Source organism: Pristiophorus japonicus, chromosome 18, assembly GCF_044704955.1.
Source record: "Pristiophorus japonicus isolate sPriJap1 chromosome 18, sPriJap1.hap1, whole genome shotgun sequence".
NCBI classification, from domain to species: domain Eukaryota; kingdom Metazoa; phylum Chordata; class Chondrichthyes; family Pristiophoridae; genus Pristiophorus; species Pristiophorus japonicus.
In genome coordinates this window covers 52,551,809-52,572,843 of record NC_091994.1, presented here as the reverse complement: position 1 = coordinate 52,572,843, position 21,035 = coordinate 52,551,809, and the positions used below count along the sequence as shown (strand labels likewise).

Sequence of the window (21,035 nt, the reverse complement as noted above, 5' to 3'; positions counted from 1 at the left end):
CGCACTGTCGGAGAGGCACTGTTGAGGGAATTCTGCACTGTCGGAGGTGATGAGCAGAGGGAGCACTGCACTGTCGGAGGGGCAGTGCTGAGGGAGCGGCGCACTGTCGGAGGGGTAGTGCTGAAGGAGCACCGCACTGTCGCAGGATAGTACTGAGGGAGCGCCGCACTGTCGCAAAGGGAGTTCTGAGGGAGTGTCACACTTTGAGGCGCAGTACTGAGGGAGCGCCGCATTGTCGGAGGAACAGTACTGAGGGAGTGCCGCACTGTCGGAGGAGCAGTACTGAGGGAGCGCCGCAATGTCAGAGGGGAAGTACTGAAGGAGCACCGTACTGTCAGAGGGGCAGTACTGAAGGAGCGCCACACTGTCGGAGGGGCAGTGCTGAAGGAGCGCCGCACTGTCAGAGGGGCAGTACTGAGGGAGCGGCGCACTGTCGGAGGGGCAGTACTGAGGGAGCGCTGCACTGTCGGTCTTGCTGTCTTTTGGATGAGACGTTAAACCAAGGCCCCGTCTGCTCTCAGGTGGATGTAAAAGATCCTATGGCCACTATTTGAAGGACAGCAGGGGTGACCTGGCCAATATTTATCCCTCAACCAACATCACTTACACCAGGTTATCTGGTCATTATCGCAGTGCTGTTCATGGGATCTTGCTGTGTGCAAATTGGCTGCCGCAGTGACTACACGCCATAAAATACTTAATTGGCTGTGCTGAGGTTATGTAAGGAGCTATATTTATTTATTTATTTACTCTCTTCCTTTCTCTTATCCAGTTGTAATAGTGGTTGGAGAGGGAAGGCCTTGAGAAAATGACACACATTCACCCCTGCGGCTGCTGCTAGTGAGTCCTCAGTGCCCTTACACTGTGTACTTGTCCCAAGTGATGAAGTGCTGACTAAATGGGAGCAGTGACGAGTGCGGTTGGGATTGTGCCGATATTAAACATCTGGGTACAGGGTGAGGAGGCGTCCCTGTACAGTTGCTGCACCGTCCCAGTGCCTGTCCACTCTCCAAGGGGCCTGGTCAAGTGGGGGACCCTTGTTCCGTCTCCTTGAGTGGAGGCTGTCTCACGAGATCCTTCCTCTATCCTGATCTGGGGGCTGGATCATGGAGGTCCCATGAGTTACATAAGAACATAAAAATTAGAAGAGTCGGCCATTCGAGCCTGTCCCGCCATTCAGTGAGATCATGGCTGATCTTCTACCTCAACTCCACTTTCCTGCACTATCCCCATATCCCTTGATTCCCTTAATATCCAAAAATCTATCGATCTCTGTCTTGAATATACTCAACGACTGAGCCTCCACAGCCCTCTGCGGCAGAGAATTCCAAAGATTCACCACCCTCTGAGTGAAGAAATTTCTCCTCATCTCAGTCCTAAATGGCCGACCCCTTATTTTGGGACTGTGACCCCTGGTTCTAGACTCCCCAGCCCGGGGAAACACCCTCCCTGCATCTACCCTGTCAAGCCCTGTAAGAATGTTGTATGTTGACAGAGAGGTTGTTAGGGTGTCTCTGATGTGGGTAAATGTCCCAATGGGACCAGGCACAGCATTTACGGGAAAGCTCTGCCCTACACTTGCTCCCTCACTGTTCAGGGCTCCCCGACTGCGGACAGCAATGGCCCAGAGATGCTGTGCTGTATATTCTCAGACCACTGCTGAAGGCTCAGAGTTCCTCGTGGTCTGTAAGTAAGCTGGGCCGTAGGAGTTCAGGATCCCTGCCCTCCTCAGCTGTAGATGGCGCTGATCTCTTCCTGTGACCAGGGTCCTGGACAATGTGCTGCTCTCATCGGTCGATGCTGGCTTGGGGCCGAGTGAGTCCCTTTCTGAGGTCTCGAAGACACTTGGTGCCACACCAGCACCACAGGAAGAGGGGCAGTGTCTGAAATACATCCTCACAGCGACCTTCACCAACGAGCTGGCAAGGACCGACTGGTCTCAGAAAGCTGTTATGTCAGTGATTGAGTTACCTGATTGTGATGGAGAGGGAAGGAAGGGTCAGTGTTGGCCAAGGCTCGATGGTGATCAGGAGCTCAGCCTGATTGGCTAATTGAGCAGAGGGGGAGATACTCTCGGCCTGTGTACCACATGGCACGGCGCATTGTATCTGTGGAACGGCAATTACACCAGCGGGTTTTAAATCACCCAGCACAATATTCCCCGAATAAAGGGGGCAACGTGGAATTAAAAGACTCAATGAGACTGATGCCAATGCCCACTGATATTTTGAAAATCGCTTTTCTAATAAGTAAGATCTTGCATTTATATCATGTTTCATAGACAATTGGTTATTTTTGAAATTATTGTTATGAAGACAAGTTAAATCACGATTGGAAGAGTCAATGGGGTGGAAATTCGTTCGTGCCCATTTTGAGGCATTAATCCAGGCAGAGCGGTAATTTTAGAACCTTGTTTGTTGTAGAGGTTTGTGCCGCCCACGAAAACATTTGCTGGAATCAGGCCAAGAGCTTTGTGGGGGGGTGGGAGGGCGTTAAACCATCCTTTCACACCTGACCCGGGGGGCTAAATCATCCTCCCCCTCGACCCCCTCATCTTCCCCCCGCCTCCTCTCCCCCCACTCCTGAGGTATCACTGCGATCTGCACTGGCAACACCGGGGCCCTCATGATTGCCAAGTTGTGCAGCATGCAGCACACCACAATGAATAGTGAGACCTGTTGAGGTGAGTATCAAAGGCTGCCTCCAGAGCAGTCCAGGCATCGGAATCACTGCTTTAGCAGCCCTGTTGTCTGCTCTATGATGTTGCGGGTGGCGGCATGGTTCTCATTGTAGCGTTCCTCCGGCTCTGAGGTGGGATTGCGAAGGGGGGTCATTAGCCAGGCCATGTCCCTTGTCTCCGAGCAACCAGCCTTGGTCTTACCGTGGTGGTTGAAACTGTCGAGGCACAGTACTCTCCCACAGGATAAAGGCATCATGTGCGTTTCCAGGATAGCGAGCATTGACCACGAGGATGCGCTGCGTGTGGTCATACACCAGCTGCACATTTAGGGAGTGGTATCCCTTTCTGTTTCTGAATACCTCTGCATTCTAGAATAGTGCTCGCAAGGCCACGGCGTGCAGTCAATTGCTCGTTGGATCCTCGGGAAGCCCACTATCCTGGCATTCCCAATTACGCACTCATCCTGATTCTCCCTGGTCATCGGGAAGGTAATGAAGTCCAATCGATGGGTGCAGAGCGTCGTGGATGCAGCGATGTACTGCGAATTGTGAGACGCTGCATATGTCCCCTGATGCAGCCTGGAAGGTGCCGGAGGCATAGAAGGTGAGTGCCACCATGACCTTCACTGCGATGGGCAGCACAGTCCTGGTGCCGATGTGAATCGGCAGGTCTGCCTGCAGGAGATGGCAAATATCTGTAACTACCTCCTTTCGCAAGCGCAGTCTTCTGACACACTGCTCCTCAGACAGGTCCAAGTATGAGTGTTGCCACCGGTAAAGCCATGGGGGGTAAGGCCTCCTGCTCCGATGTCTAGGGGCTCTCCGCCTTCGGCCACTGACATGGCCAACAGCCCTTCTCTCTTCACGCCGCCTTGCTAGAGCATGTAGAATGTGACGCTGATGAACTAGTAATGCACCCATTAAATTTTTCAAAGTGACTTTCTCTCGGCTGTACTGTTGTACCTTTCTGCCGCTGCAAATTGGGAGGCTCACGCACCATCCTGTGTGTAGACGTTGCACTGACTGTGACCTAACTCTGGAAGCCTGTACCCACTGTTTTTTCAGACGTGGTTAGTGACGGTCGTTAAATGAGGCAGCCGCACCTATTTTAACGAGCGTGCGCGTTGCACCAGGACTGACATCAGGATCGGACTGATTGTCAGCAGCCAGGCGTGAATGCTGGGCACCGCCAGTAAACCTCAACTCAATTTTCTGGCTAAAAGCTGCGCGCCCAGTCGGTCAGCTCGAACGTTCGCATTACCGCTAACTGAGGCGTGAGACAACTCAATTTCCAGCCCAATGTCTTGTGAAGGTCAGAGCCTTGAGTTCAGAGTGGACCGTGTGGGGTCACTGGAGAAGGGTTGATACGAAAAATAAACACTGCTCACAATTCACAGTCGGGGGCCTGCACATCTGCGGAGACCCCACAACATTCCTTCCAAAGTCACATGGATATTCTGAGGGAAGAATGCCAAACCAATGTCGCATTCTCCCAGTCCCTGTCCACATCCAAGTGCTTTCATGTAACTGACTCCCTGACACAATCTAAGCACTTCAATCGAAGCACATGGCCACATCGATGTACTTACAGCCTGCTGAGCGTTGAAGGAAATGTAGGGAGGTAGGGGTCTGAGCCACTCAATCACAGGGGGTCCCACTGTTTCACACCCGTTACACAAGTAATGAGGGGACACTAACTGGCCATTGCCTCATTCGGTCCAAGAACATAAGCTGCGAATGCTCCATCGCACAGTCTCCTTTGACCAACTTTCATTAGAATGTCGCGAGACTCTGTGCGAAACCTCCCAACATGGCTCTCTCTAACATTGTAACTCTTCAGGCACAACACAGTCTAATCTCCAAATATCCAAGTGCTCGAGCAATTTGATGGGGGCGAAAGGGAATTCACATCGGAAAAATCATGGCATCTTCTCCAGTATTTCTCAGCTTTCACTGTAACACTCTGATATATTCACCCCTCTCTATAACACTCTGATATACCCCACACCCCTCACTGTAACACTGATATACCCCACACCTCTCATTATCATCATCATCATAGGCAGTCCCTCGGAATCGAGGAAGACTTGCTTCCACTCCTGAAATGAATTCTTTGGTGGCTGAACAGTCCAATATGAGAGCCACAGACTCTGTCACAGGTGGGACAGATAGTCGTTGATGTTATGTATGTAAACATTACCAATGTGTAAGACTTGTCATCAGGGGGCGCACCTGTGGGAGACCCAAGGGTCACCTGCACACCCTGGGCAAGCAGGTATAAAAGGCAGTCTACCATGCTGCTTCCTCACTCTGCAGTTACAATAAAGAGACCAAGGTCACAACAGTTTGAGCTTAAGATATACAATCTTGTTGAGTTATTCTGAACATAACAATTGGTGACGAGTAACAGATCACGAACTTTCAAGCGGTTATGGCTGCCGTTGGTATTTTTGAGAGAGTTGCTGAGGGTGATGATTGGGAAGCCTTCGTTGAGCGTCTTGACCAGTACTTCGTGGCCAATGAGCTGGAAAAGGAAGAAACCGCGGTCAAGCACAGGGCGATTCTCCTCACCGTTTGCAGGTCCACGAAATATGGCCTCATCAAAAATCTGCTAGCACCGACGAAACCAACGGAGAAGACATATGAAGAATTGTGCACGCTGGTCCTGGAACACCTCAAGCCGAAGGAGAGCATCTTGATGGCCAGGTATCGTTTTTATACACTCCGAGGGCCAGGACGTGGCGAGCTATGTCGCCGACCTAAGATGCCTTGCGGGACCGTGTGCATTTACTGGATTTTGGGGGGGGGGGGAAAAAAGTGTTGTGGGACTTTTTCGTGCTTGGAATCGGCCACAAGTCATCCTTCGCAAACTGCTGTCTGCCGAATCCCTAGATCTGAGCACGGCCATCGCGATAGCCCAGGCTTTTATGCCCACGAACGATAACACTAAACAGATATCATTGCAGCATCGAAACTCACCAGCAAGCACCTGTGCATAAAATAATGCCTTCAGCAGGCAGAACTGTACATGGCAGGGCCTTAACGCCTGCAGCGGCCAAACCTAGGATGACTCAGAGTGCGCCGTGGGACGTGAATGCGAATCCATTAGCACCATGTTGGCGCTGCGGAGGTAATCATCGAGCCCATCAATGTTGATTCAAGCACTACGTGTGCAAGGGCTGTGGAACAATGGGACACCTCCAGCGAATGTGCAGACGTGCTGTGACTCACCATGTGGCAGAGTTGGCAGAAGATGACCAATACGGCGCGGATCACGCTGAACGAGTAAGAGAGGCAACTCAACCCGAGGCTGAAGAGGAAGTGTATGGGGTACACACCTTCACCACCAAAAGCCCTCCGATTATGTTAAAAGTCAAATTAAACGGCATTCAATTTCCATGGAATTGGACACGGGGGCGAGTCAGTAAATTATGAGCCAGAAGGCTTTTGAGAAACTGTGGGGCAACAAGGCACAGAGGCCAAAACTAAGCCTGATCCACACCAAGCTGCGTACTTACACCAAAGAGCTCATACCAGTTATTGGCAGTGCAGCAGTGAAGGTATCGTACGATGGAGCTGTGCATGATTTACCACGGTGGTCCAACGCTGTTCTGCAGAAGCTGGCTAGGAAACAGCCGATGGTACTGGGACGACATCAAAGCACTGTCTTCGGTGGATGACATCTCGTGCGTCCAGGTGCTAAACAAATTCCGGGCGTTATTCGAGCCAGGCATCGGCAACTTCACATAGGCACCAAAGTGCAGATCCATCTCGTCCCTGATGCACAACCCATGCATCACAAGGCCCGAGCAGTTCCATACATGAAGCAAGAGAAAGTAGAGATTGAGCTGGACAGACTCCAATGAGAGGGGATCATATCGTCAGTCGAGTTCAACGAGTAGGCCAGTCCAATTTTCCGGTGTTGAAAAGCGATGGGACGGTGAGAATCTGCGGGGACTACAAGGTAACGATCAACCGAGTCTCGTTACAGGATCAGTACCCACTACCCAAAGCGGATGATCTGTTTGCAACGCTGGCAGGGGGGAAGTCATTCACCAAGTTGGATCTAACCTCTGCTTACATGACACAGGAGCTGGCTGAACCTTTGAAAAAATTGACGTGTATCAACACACACAAAGGACTGTTCATATACCACAGATGTCCCTTTGGGATTCGCTCGGCTGCGGCCATCTTCCAGAGGAACATGGAGAGTCTGCTGAAATCGGTTCCGTGCACTATTGTGTTTCAAGACGACATCTTGATCACTGCCCGCAACACCACCGAACACTTGCACAACCTGGAAGAGGTTCTCAAGCTACTGGACAGAGTGGGACTTAGGCTGAAATGCTCCAAGTGTGTTTTCCTGGCGCCAGAGATCGAATTTCTGGGGAGAAAGATTGTGGCAGATGGCATCAGACCCACGGACTCCAAGACGGAGGCCATCAAGAATGCACCCAGACCACAGAATGTGACAGAGCTGCATTCATTCCTGGGACTCAACTATTTTGGTAACTTTCTACCGGGGTTGAGCACTTTGCTGGAACCGTTGCATTTATTGCTGCGCAAGAGTGATGACTGGGTTTTGGGTAAAGCTCAAGAGACAGCCTTTAACAAGGCCAGAAACCTGCTATGTTCTAACAAGTTATTTGTATTGCATGACCCTTGTAAAAGTTTACTACTAGCTTGTGATGCATCTTCGTATGGGGTCGGTTGTGTGTTACAGCAAGCCTATGGGTTAGGCAAACTGCAACCGGTTGCATATGTGTCCAGAAGCTTATCTAAGGCTGAAAGAGCCTACAGTATGGTTGAGAAAGAAGCATTAGAATGCGTATACAGGGTTAAGAAAATGCACCAATACCTATTTGGACTCCGGTTTGAGCTCGAAACCGACTACATTTCGTTGTTCTCAGAAAGCAAAGGCATTAACACCAATGCTTCGTCCCGCATCCAAAGATGGGCACTAACGTTATCTGCGTATGATTATGTAATCCGCCACAGACCAGGCATGGAGAACTGTGCTGATGCCCTCAGTCAGCTACCATTGTCCACCACCGGGTGGAAATGGTGCAACCCGCAGACTTGCTCCTTGTAATGGATGCTTTTGAGAGCGCGGGGTCACCCATCACGGCTCGCCAGATCAGGACCTGGACTAGCCAGGACCTGGTGCTATCACTAGTAAAAAACTGCGTCCTTAATGGGAGCTGGTCGGCGGTTCCAAGGGAAATACAAGACAAAATTAAGCCGTTCCACCGACGCAAGGATGAGATGTCCATCCATTCGGACTGTCTCCTATGGGGGAATCGTGTAATCTTGCCTAAGGCAGGGAAATGTTTATACGCAACCTTCACAGTACCCACCCAGGCATAGTCATGATGAAGGCTATCGCCAGGTCGCATATTTGGTGGCCCGGCATTGACTCGGAATTGGAGTCAATGCAGCACTTGCTCACAATTGAGCAATGCACCAAAGGAGGCCCCATTAAGTCTGTGGTCATGGCCCTCCAAATCGTGGTCCAGGGTCCACATAGATTTCGCTGGCCACTTTCTAGGAAAGATGTTCCTAGTAGCAGTGGATGCTTACTTTAAATCGATTGAATGTATAATAATGTCGTCATGTATGTCCACTGCCACCATTGAAAGCCTCCGGGCCATGTTCACCACCCATGGTTTGCCCGACGTCCTTGTCAGTGACAATGGACCATGCTTCACCAGTTCGGAATTCAACGAGTTCATGACCCGCAATGGCATCAAGCATGTCAGGTCTGCGCCGTTTAAGCCTGCATCCAATGGTCAAGCGGAATGGACAGTCCAAACTATCAAGCAGAGCTTGAAACGCGTGACGGACAGTTCCCTGCAGACCCAGCTATCTCGGATTCTGCTCAGCTACCGCACGCGACTCCACTTGCTTACCGAGGTTCCCCCGGCAGAATTGCTAATGAAGAGAGCACTCAAAACCAGGCTCTCCCTAGTCCACCCGGATCTCAATGATCATGTAGAAACCCGGCGTCACCGGCATAACATGTACCACGATCGCACGGCTGTACCGCGTGACATTGAGGTTAATGACCCCGTGTTTGTTGTTAATTACGGTCATGGTCCCAAATGAGTTGCTGGCACTGTTTTAGCCAAGGAGGGGAATAGAGTGTTTGTTGTCAAACTTTTGAATGGACAAACTTGCAGAAAGCACTTGGATCAGACCAAACTGCAGTTCACTGACAACCAAGAACAGTTTGAAGAGGATATTACCATCATTGATCCACCCACACACACCCAACCAGCAATCGACCTCGCGGTGAACCACGAGGATGAACCCACCATGCCCGACAATCCGATCAGACCAGCCACACCGCAGTGCAGCAATGATCTGACCGACTCACCCGTACCAGGACTTCAACTCAGGCCATCAACCCGGGAATGCAGAGTCCCGGATCGCCTCAACTTGTAAATAACTTGTATCTAAGACTTTGAGGGGGGGGGGGGATGATGTTATGTCTGTAAACATTATCAATGTGTAAGATTTGCCACCAGGGGGCGCACCTGTGGGAGACCCAAGGGTCACCTGCACACCCTGGGCAAGCAGGTATAAAAGGCAGTCTACCATGCTGCTTCCTCACTCTGGAGTTACAATAAAGAGACCAAGGTCACAACGGTGTGAGCTTAAGATACACAGTCTTGTGGAGTTATTCTGAACATAACAGTTGAGGGAAGGGGTGGGACTAGTTTGCCACACGCTCATTCCACTGCCTGTGTTTGATTTCTGCATGCTCTCGGCGTTGAGACTCGAGGTGCTCAGCGCCCTCTCGGATGCACTTCCTCCACTTAGGGCGACCTTGGGCCAGGGACTCCCAGGTGTCGGTGGGGATGTTGCACTTTATCACGGAGGCTTTGAGGGTGTCCTTGTAACGTTTCCGCTGCCCACCTTTGGCTCGTTTGCCGTGAAGGAGTCTCGAGTCTGGCATGCGAACTATGTGGCCTGCCCAGCGGAGCTGATCAAGTGTGGTCAGTGCTTCAATGCTGGGGATGTTGGCCTGGACAAGGACGCTGATGTTGACGCGCCTGTCCTCCCAAGGGATTTGTAGGATATTGCGGGGACATCGTTGGTAATATTTCTCCAGCGACTTGAGGTTTCTGCTGTACATGGTCCATGTCTCTGAGCCATACGGTACGTGGACGACGCCTGCATCTGCGCACATACAGAGGCTGAACTCCAGGACACGTATTTACTGAGGTGTACAAAAGCATGGGCCTTACGCTAAACATCCGTAAGACAAAGATCCTCCACTAGCCTACCCTCACCGCACAGCACTGCCCCCCAGTCATCAAGATCCACGGCGCGGCCCTGGACACCGTGGACCACTTCCCATATCTTGGGAACCTCCTATCAACAAGAGCAGGCATCAACGACGAGATCCAACACTGCCTCCAGTGCGCCAGTGCAGCCTTCGGCCACCTGAGGAAAAAAGTGTTTGAAGACCAGGCCCTCAAAACTGTCACCAAGCTCATGGTCTACAGGGCTGTAGTAATACCCGCCTTCCTGTATGGATCAGAGACATGGACCCTCACTATAACACTCTGATATAGCCCACACACTTCACTGTAACACTGATATACCCCACACCACTCACTGTAACACTGATATAACCCCACACCACTCACTGTAACACTGATAGAACCCCACACCTCTCACTCTAACCCTCTGATATACCCCATACCTCTCACTGTAACACTGATATAGCCCACACCCCTCACTGTAACACAGATGTCCCCACACCCCTCACTGGAACACTGATATACCCCACACACCTCACTGTAACACTCCGATATACCCCACACCCCTCAATGTAACACAGATATATCCCACACCCCTCACTGTAACACACTGATATACCCCACACTCCTCACTGTAACACTGATATAACCTCACACCCACTTCTGTAACACGGATATACCCCACACCCCTCACTGTAACAATCTATACACCCCACATGCCTCACTGTAACTGATATAACCTACAACTCTCACGGTAACACTCTAATATATCCCACACCCCTCAATATAACACACTGATATACCATACATCCCTCATTGTAACACACTGATATAGCACATACCTTTCAATGTAACACTGATATATCCCACACCCCTCGCTGTAACATCCTCATATAACCGACGCCCCTCACTGTAACACACTGATATACCCTACACCCTCATTGTAACACTGATATACACCACACGTCACTGTAGCCCACTGATATTACCCACACCCCTCACTGCAACACACTGATATACCACACACCGCGCCCTGTAACAGTGATTTACCCAACACACCTCACTGTAGCACTGATATATCCCACACGCCTCACTGTAACACACTGATATACCCCACACCCGTCACTGTAGCACACTGATATACCCCACACCCCTCACTGTAACACGTTGATATAGCACACACTCTTCCCTGTAACACTGATACACCCCACAACCCTCACTGTAACACACTGATAGACCTCACACCCCTCACTGTAACACATTGATATAGCCACACCCCTCACTGTAACACTCTGATATACATCGCACCCTCACTGTAAAACTCTGATATACCCTACAACCCTCATTGTAACACTGATATACCTTACACTCCTCATTGTAACACTGATATACCCAACACCCCTCAATGTAACAGATATATCCCACACGCCTCACTGTAACACTCTGATGTACTCCACATCCCTCACTGTAAGTCTATATATCCCACACGCGTCACTGTAATTGAAATAACCTACAGCCCTCACTGTAACACTCCGATATAGCCCACACCTTTCAATGTAACACTGATATACCACACACCCCTCACTGTAACACTTGGATATACCCCACACGCCTCACTGTAACACTCCGATATACCCCACACCACTCACTGTAACACACTGATATACCATACACCCCTCATTGTAACACACTGATATAGGCCACACCTTTCAATGTAACACTGATATATCCCACACTCCTCGCTGCAACACACTCATAACCGACACCCCTCACTGTAACACACTGATATCCCCCACACCACTCCCTGTAACACTGATATACCCCATACCCGTCACTGTAACACTGATATACCCCACACCCCTCACTGTAACACACTGATATACCCACACCGCTCCTTGTAACAGTGATTCACCCCACACACCTCACTGTAATACTGATATATCCCACACGCCTCACTGTAACACACTGATATACCCCACACCCATCACTGCAGCATACTGATACACCCCACACCCCTCACTGTAACACATTGATATAGCCCACACCCTTCACTGTAACACACTGATATACATCACAACCCTCACTGTAAAACTCTGATATACCCCACAACCCTCATTGTAACACTCTGATCTAGCCCACTCGTCACTGTAACACTGATATATTCCACATCCCTCACTGTAACACACTGATATACCGCACACCCCTCACAGTAACACTGATATAACCCACACCCCTCACTGTAACGCTCCGATATACCCAACACCCCTCAATGTAACAGATATATCCCACACGCCTCACTGTAACACTCTGATATACTCGACACGCCTCACTGTAACACTCAGATATACCCCATGCTCCTCACTGTAACACTCCGATATACCCCACACCACTCACTGTAACACTGATATATCCCACACCCCTCACTATAACACTCTGATATACCCCACACCACTCATTGTAACACTTTGATATCCGCCACCCTCCTAACTGTAACACTGATATGCCCTACACCCCTCACTGTAATACTGATATACCCCACACCCCTCAATGTAACACTGATATACTCCACACCTCTTACTGTAACAATCTGAAATCCTCCACACCGCTCCCTGTAATAGTGATACACCCCACACCTGTTGCTGTAACCCACTGATATTCCCCACACCCCTCACTGTAACACTGATGTACCCCATACACCCCCACTGTAACACTGATGTACCCCCCACACACCCACTATAACACTGATAAGAACATAATAAATAGGAGCAGGAGGAGGCTATACGTCCCCTCGAGCCTGCTCCACCATTCAATAAGATCATGGCTGATCTGATCATGGACTCAGCTCCACTTCCCCGCCTGCTCCCCATAACCCCTTATCGCTCAACAAACTGTCTATTTCTGTCTTAAATTTATTCAATGTCCCAGCTTCCACAGCTCGCCGCGCAGCAAATTCCACAGGTTTACAACCCTTTGAGAGAAGAAATTCCTCATCTCAGTTTTAAATGGGCGGCCCCTTATTCTAAGATCATGCTCCCTAGCTCTAGTCTCCCCCACCAGTGGAAACATCCTCTCTGCATCCACCTTGTCAAGCCCACTCATAATCTTATACGTCTCGATAAGATCACCTCTCATTCTTCTGAATTCCAATGAGCAGAGGCACAACCTACTCAACCTTTCCTCATTGGTCAACCCCCTCATCTCCGGAATCAACCACGTGAACCTTCTCTGAACTGCCTCCAAAGCAAGTATATCCTTTCTTAAATCTGGAAACCAAAACTGCACGCAGTATTCCAGGTGTGGCCTCACCAATACCTTGTATAGCTGTAGCAAGACTTCTTTGTTTTTATACTCCATCCCCTTTGCAATAAAGGCCAAGATACCACTTGCCTTCCTGATCATTTGCTGTAACTGCATACTATCCTTTTGTATTTCATGCACAAGGACCCCCAGGTCCTGCTGTACTGCGGCTATACCCCACACCCCTCACTGTATCACACTGATATACCCCACACGCCTCACAGTAACAATTATATATCCCACACCCCTCACTGTATCACACTGATATACCCCACACCCCTCACAGTAACACTGATATAACACACACCCCTCACTGTAACACTCCGATATACCCAACACCCCTCAATGTAACAGATATATCCCACATGCCTCACTGTAACACTCTGATATACTCTACACCCCTCACTGTAACACAGATATACCACACAACCCTCAATGTAACACACTGATATAGCCCACACCTTTCAATGTAACACTGATATATCCCACACCCCTCACTGTAACACTCTGATATACCCCACAACTCGCACTGTAACACTCGGATATACCCCACACCCCTCACTGTAACACTGATAAGAACATAAGAAATAGGAGCAGGAATAGGCCATACGTCACCTCGAGCCTGCTCCACCATTCAATAAGATCATGGCTGATCTGATCATGGACTCAGGTCCACTTCCCTGCCCGCTCCCCATAACCTCTTATCACTCAAGAAACCGTCGATTTCTGTCTTAAATTCATTCAATGTCCCAGCTTCCACAGCTCTCCGCGCAGCAAATTCCACAGATTTACAACCCTCAGAAGAAATTCCTCCTCACCTATGTTTTAAATGGCCGGCCCCTTATTCTAAGATCATGCCCCCTAGTTCTAGTCTCCCCCATCAGTGGAAACATCCTCACTGCATCCAGTTTGTCAAGCCCCCTCATAATCTTATACGTTTCGCTAAGATCACCTCTCATTCTTCTGAATTCCAATGAGTAGAGGGCCAACCTACTCAACCTTTCCTCATATGTCAACCCCCTCATCCACCTAGTGAACCTTCTCTGAACTGCCTCCAAAGCAGGAATATCGTTTCATAAATATGGAAACCAAAATTGCACGCAGTATTCTAGGTGTGGCCTCACCAATATCTTGTATATCTGTAACAAGACTTCCCTGCTTTTATACTCCATACCCTTTGCAATAAGATACCACTGGACTTCCTGATCATTTGCTGTAACTGCATACTATCCTTTTGTATTTCATGCACAAGGACCCCCAGGTCCTGCTGTACTGTGGCTATACCCCACACCCCTCATTGTAACACACTGATATACCCCACACGCCTCACCATAACAATGATAGAAACATAGAAACATAGAAAATCGGTGCAGGAGTAGGCTATTCGGCCCTTCAAGCCTGCACCGCCATTCAATGAGTTCATGGCTGAACATGCAACTTCAGTACCCCATTTTTGCTTTCTCATCATACCCCTTGATCCCCCTAGTAGTAACGACTACATCTAACTCCTTTTTGAATATATTTAGTGAATTGGTCTCAACAACTTCCTGTGGTAGAGAATTCCACAGGTTCACCACTCTCTGGGTGAAGAAGTTTCTCCTCATCTCGGTCCTAAATGGCTTACCCCTTATCCTTAGACTGTGACCCCTGGTTCTGGACTTCCCCAATATTGGGAACATTCTTCCTGCATCTAACCTGTCTAAACCCGTCAGAATTTTAAACGTTTCTATGAGGTCCCCTCTCATTCTTCTGAACTCCAGTGAATACAAGCCCAGTTGATCCAGTCTTTCTTGATATGTCAGTGCCGCATCCCGGGAATGAGTCAGGTGAACCTTCGCTGCACTTCCTCAATAGCAAGAATATCCTTCCTCAAGTTAGGAGACCAAAACTGTACCCAATACTCCAAGTGTGGCCTCATCAAGGCCCTATACAACTGTAATAACACCTCCCTGCCCCTGTACTCAAATCCCCTCGCTATGAAGGCCAACATGCCATTTGCTTTCTTAACCGCCTGCTGTACCTGCATGCCAACCTTCAATGACTGATGTACCATGACACCCAGGTCTCGTTGCACCTCCCCTTTTCCTAATCTGTCACCATTCAGATAATAGTCTGTCTCTCTGTTTTTACCACCAAAGTGGATAACCTCACATTTATCCACATTATACTTCATCTGCCATGCATTTGCCCACTCACCTAACCTATCCAAGTCACTCTGCAGCCTCATAGCATCCTCCTCGCAGCTCACACTGCCACCCAACTTAGTGTCATCCGCAAATTTGGAGATACTACATTTAATCCTCTCGTCTCAATTATTAATGTACAATGTAAACAGCTGGGGCCCCAGCACAGAACCTTGCGGTACCCCACTAGTCACTGCCTGCCATTCTGAAAAGTACCCATTTACTCCTACTCTTTGCTTCCTGTCTGACAACCAGTTCTCAATCCACGTCAGCACACTACCCCCAATCCCATGTGCTTTAACTTTGCACATTAATCTCTTGTGTGGGACCTTGTCGAAAGCCTTCTGAAAGTCCAAATACACCACATCAACTGGTTCTCCCTTGTCCACTCTACTGGAAACATCCTCAAAAAATTCCAGAAGATTTGTCAAGCATGATTTCCCTTTCACAAATCCATGCTGACTTGGACCTATCATGTCACCTCTTTCCAAATGCGCTGCTATGACATCCTTGTAATTGATTCCATCATTTTACCCACTACCGATGTCAGTCTGACCGGTCTATAATTCCCTGTTTTCTCTCTCCCTCCTTTTTTAAAAAGTGGGGTTACATTGGCTACCCTCCACTCCATAGGAACTGATCCAGAGTCTATGGAATGTTGGAAAATGACTGTGAATGCATCCGCTATTTCCAAGGCCACCTCCTTAAGTACTCTGGGATACAGTCCATCAGGCCCTGGGGATTTATCGGCCTTCAATCCCATCAATTTCCCCAACACAATTTCCCGACTAATAAGCATTTCCCTCAGTTCCTCCTTCTTACTAGACCCTCTGACCCCTTTTATATCCGGAAGGTTGTTTGTGTCCTCCTTAGTGAATACTGAACCAAAGTACTTGTTCAATTGGTCTGCCATTTCTTTGTTCCCCGTTATGACTTCCCCTGATTCTGACTGCAGGGGACCTACGTTTGTCTTTACTAACCTTTTTCTCTTTACATATCTATAGAAGCTTTTGCAGTCCGTTTTAATGTTCCCTGCAAGCTTCCTCTCGTACTCTATTTTCCCTGCCCTAATCAAACCCTTTTTGTCCTCTGCTGAGTTCTAAATTTCTCCCAGTCCCCGGGTTCGCTGCTATTTCTGGCCAATTTGTATGCCACTTCCTTGGCTTTAATACTATCCCTAATTTCCCTTGACAGCCACGGTTGAGCCACCTTCCCTTTTTCATTTTTACGCCAGACAGGGATGTACAATTTTTGTAGTTCATCCATGCGATCTCTAAATGTCTGCCATTATCTGTCCACTGTCAACCCCTTAAGTATCATTCGCCAATCTATCCTAGCCAATTCACGCCTCATACCTTCAAAGTTACCCTTCTTTAAGTTCTGGACCATGGTCTCTGAATTAACTGTTTCATTCTCCATCCTAATGTAGAATTCTAATGTAGATATACCCCACACTACTCATTGTAACATGGATATACCCCATACCACTCATTGTAACACGGATATACCCTGCACCCCTCATTGTAAACTGATATATCCCACACCCCTCACTGTAACCCACTGATATCCCCCGCAACTCTCACTGTAACACTCTGATATACCCTACACCCATTACTGAAACACAAATATAGCCCACACCTCTCACTGTAACACTCCGATATACCCCACACCTCTCAATGTAACACACTGATATACCATACATCCCTCATTGTAACACATTGATAGAGCCCATACCTTTCAAAGTAACACTGATATATACCACACCCCTCACTGTAACACACTGATATATCCCACACCCCTCACTGTAACTCACAGATATACCCCACACCCCTCCCTGTAACAATGATATACCCCACACCCCTCACTGTAACACTGATATATCCCACACCCCTCATTGTAACCCACTGATATTCCCCACACCCTCACTGTAACACACTGATATACCCCACACCACTCCCTTGAACAGTGATACATTCCACACACCTCACTGTAATACTGATATACCCCACACGCCTCACTGTAACACACTGATATACCCCATACCTGTCACTGTAACACACTGATATACCCCACATCCTCACTGTAACACTTATATACCCCACACCCCTCACTGTAACACTGATATACTCCACACCCCTCACTGTAACACACTGATATAGCCCACACCTTTCAATATAACACTGATATAGCCCACACGGCTCACTGTAACACACTGATAGACCCCACACCACTCCCTGTAACACTAACATACCCCACGCCCCTCACTGTCACACACTAATATACCCCACAACCCTCACTGTAACACTGATGTACCCCACACCCCCCATTGTAACACTGATAAGAACATAAGAAATAGGAACAGGAGGAGGCCATACGTCCCCTCGCGCCTGCTCCACCATTCAATAAGATCATGGCTGATCTGATCATGGACTCAGCTCCACTTCCCCGCCCGCTCCCCATATCCCCTTAGCTCCTTTTCGCTCAAGAAATTGTCTATTTCTGTCTTAAATTCATTCAATGTCCCAGCTTCCACAGCTCTCCGCGCAGCAAATTCCACAGATTTACAACTCTTTGAGAGAAGAAATTCCTCCTCATCTATGTTTCAATGGGCGGCGCCTTATTCTAAGATTATGCCCCCTAGTTCTAGTCTTCCCCATCAGTGGAAACATCCTCACTGCATCCAGTTTGTCAAGCCCCCTCATAATCTTATACGTTTCAATAAGATCACACCTCATTCTTCTGAATTCCAATGAGTAGAGGCCCAACCTACTCAACCTTTCCTCATAAGTCAACCCCCTTATCTCCGGAATCAACCACGTGAACCTTCTCTGAACTGCCTCCAAAGCAGGTATATCGATTCGTAAATATGGAAACCAAAACTGCACGCAGTATTCCAGGTGTGGCCTCACCAATACCCTGTATAGCTGTAGCAAGACTTCCCTGCTTTTATACTCCATCCCCATTGCAATAAAGGCCAAGATACCATTGGCCTTCCTGATCATTTGCTGTAACTGCATACTATCCTTTTGTGCTTCATGCACAAGGACCCCCAGGTCCCGCTGTACTGCGGCTATACTCCACATTGCAACACACTGATATACCCCACACCCCTCACCGTAACACTCCGATATACCCCACATCCCTCAATGTAACACACTGATATACCATACACCCCTCATTGTAACACACTGATATACCTCACATCCCTCACTATAACACTGATATACTCCACACCCCTCAATGCAACATAGATATATCCCACACCACTCACTGTCACATAATGATATACCCCACACCCCTCACTGTAGTACAGACATACCCCACAACCCTCACTGTAACACACTAATATAACCCACACCCCTCACTTTAACACTCCGATATAACCCACACCCCTCACTGTAACACACTGATATATCCCACACCCTTCACTATGACACACTGATATACCCCACATCCCCTCACTGTAACACACTGATATATCCCACACCCTTCACTATGACACACTGATATAACCCACATCCCCTCACTGTAACACACTGATATATCCCACACCCTTCACTATGACACACTGATATACCCCACAGCCCTCACTGTAACACTCACTGACATTCCATCCTAACACTATCCGACCTCTCCAACCCACTCACATGGAGACGCACACACAGTCACACGTTCACTCAGATACACACTCACCCGCACACAGACTCCCACTCCCCAGCCGATGGCCCCAGTGTGTGATCTGAACCATTTGATGATCGTGCACTGTTTGCACAATGCCCACGTGTGGCCAGCGCTCAGTTAGTGCTAATGGTGCCGATCGGAGGGGCAGGAAATCAGGCCGGGCCAGCAGTAAATCGTTACGTGCAGGGAGGTGGTCCCGGGGACTGGGGGGGGCAATGAGCAGCTGGCAATGGGGGGGCGGGGTGGGGGGAAGGTTTTTGTGGGATTACGTGGAATTGACACTGTAAGGAGACTTGCATTTCTATAGCGCCGTTCACAATCTCAGGGTGTCACAAAAGTGCTTTACTGCCAATGAAGCACTTTTTGAAGTGTCGTCACTTGTAATGTGGCAAACACGGCAGTTAAATTGCACACAGCAAGATCACACAAACTGCAATGAGATAAAGGACCAAATAGTCTCTTTTAATGTTTGCCAGGACACCAGGCGAACTCCCCTCTTCCAATAGTGCCATGGGATCTTTTATATCCACCTGAGGGGGCAGATGGGGCCTCAGTTTAACATCTCATCTGAAAGACAGCACCTCCGACAGTGCGGCGCTCCCTCAGTACTGCACTGGTGTTTCAGCTTGGATAACGTGCTCAAGTCTATAGAATGGGACTTGAACCCACAACCTTCTGACTCCGAGGCGAGAGAACTACAACCAAGCCACGACTGAAACGATCAGTGCTGCTTTATATTTCTGTAAGAAGCTACCGTTTATTCTGGAATTGAGCATGTTTTTCTTTGATGGTTCCATGGGGCCTCACTCTTCTTCCCCTCGTCATGTACAGCGCAGTGTTTGAAGGTGGATACGGTAACTGTTAAGTCACTATTCTCACTCACCATTCTAAGAGGGATTATCCTTACCCAGGTTGCCTGTCCACGCGACTCCCAGCTTGTCACTGTAATCCCGGTTTGTCAGGAGGTACGACAAACAGTAGTTTCCCCAGTCGCCTTTGGAAAATAATTCCAGGAGTTTCTCTATGCCGATGAAGCGTGTGTGCAGCGGATTGGTCCCATCGTATTCAGCATCAACCTAAATTCAAACAGTCACAGCTGCTTTACTGCCAGGCGTGAAAAGGAATGCCTGTTTTCAGAGATGCTGCACAAAGACAGACCTCCAGGTAATTCAAGCCGACACTGAGGAGCGTGTGCGGCCTAGTTGGTTACACTCCCTGCACCTGCCTGGACCAATGGGCTTGAGGTCTCCTCTCCCCACTGGCTCGAGGTGGCCCAAGTGAAGTGTGGCTGGGACTGATTGAAACCGCTTCACAGCAAGTGCTGAACTGGCGGAAATCGGTCCAAGGATCGGTCCAAGTCAGCATGGATTTATGAAAGGGAAATCATGCTTGACGAATCTTCTGGAATTTTTTTGAGGATGTAACTAGCAGAGTGGACAAGGGAGAACCAGTGGATGTGTTGTACTTGGACTTTCAAAAGGCTTTTGACAAGGTCCCACACAAGAGATTGGTGTGCAAAATCAAAGCACATGGTATTGGGGGTAATGTACTGACGTAGATAGAGAACTGGTTGGCAGACAGGAAGCAGAGAGTCGGGATAAACGGGTCCTTTTCAGAATGGCAGGCAGTGACTAGTGAAGTACCGCAGGGCTCAGTGCTGGGACCCCAGCTCTTTACAATATACATTAATGATTTAGATGAAGGAATTGAGTGTAATATCTCCAAGTTTGCAGATGACACTAAACTGGGTGGCTGTGTGAGCTGTGAGGAGGACGCTAAAAGGCTGCAGGGTGACTTGGACAGGTTAGTTGAGTGAGCAAATGCATGACAGATGCAGTATAATGTGGATAAATGTGAGGTTATCCACTTTCTTGGCAAAAACACGAAGGCAGAATATTATCTGAATGGCGGCAGATTAGGAAAGGGG

The 21,035-nt window shown here is 48.8% G+C and overlaps 1 protein-coding gene across 1 annotated transcript in view; it reads right to left on the bottom strand.

Annotated features, from left to right (window-relative positions):
- LOC139229037 (disintegrin and metalloproteinase domain-containing protein 10) overlaps positions 1–21,035 on the bottom strand; it is a 224,241-nt gene that overhangs the window by 45,290 nt on the left and 157,916 nt on the right. The window contains exon 8 of the mRNA XM_070860697.1: positions 20,016–20,184. Within this exon, the coding sequence (XP_070716798.1) occupies positions 20,016–20,184 (169 nt within the window). The remainder of the gene's footprint in view (positions 1–20,015; positions 20,185–21,035) is intronic.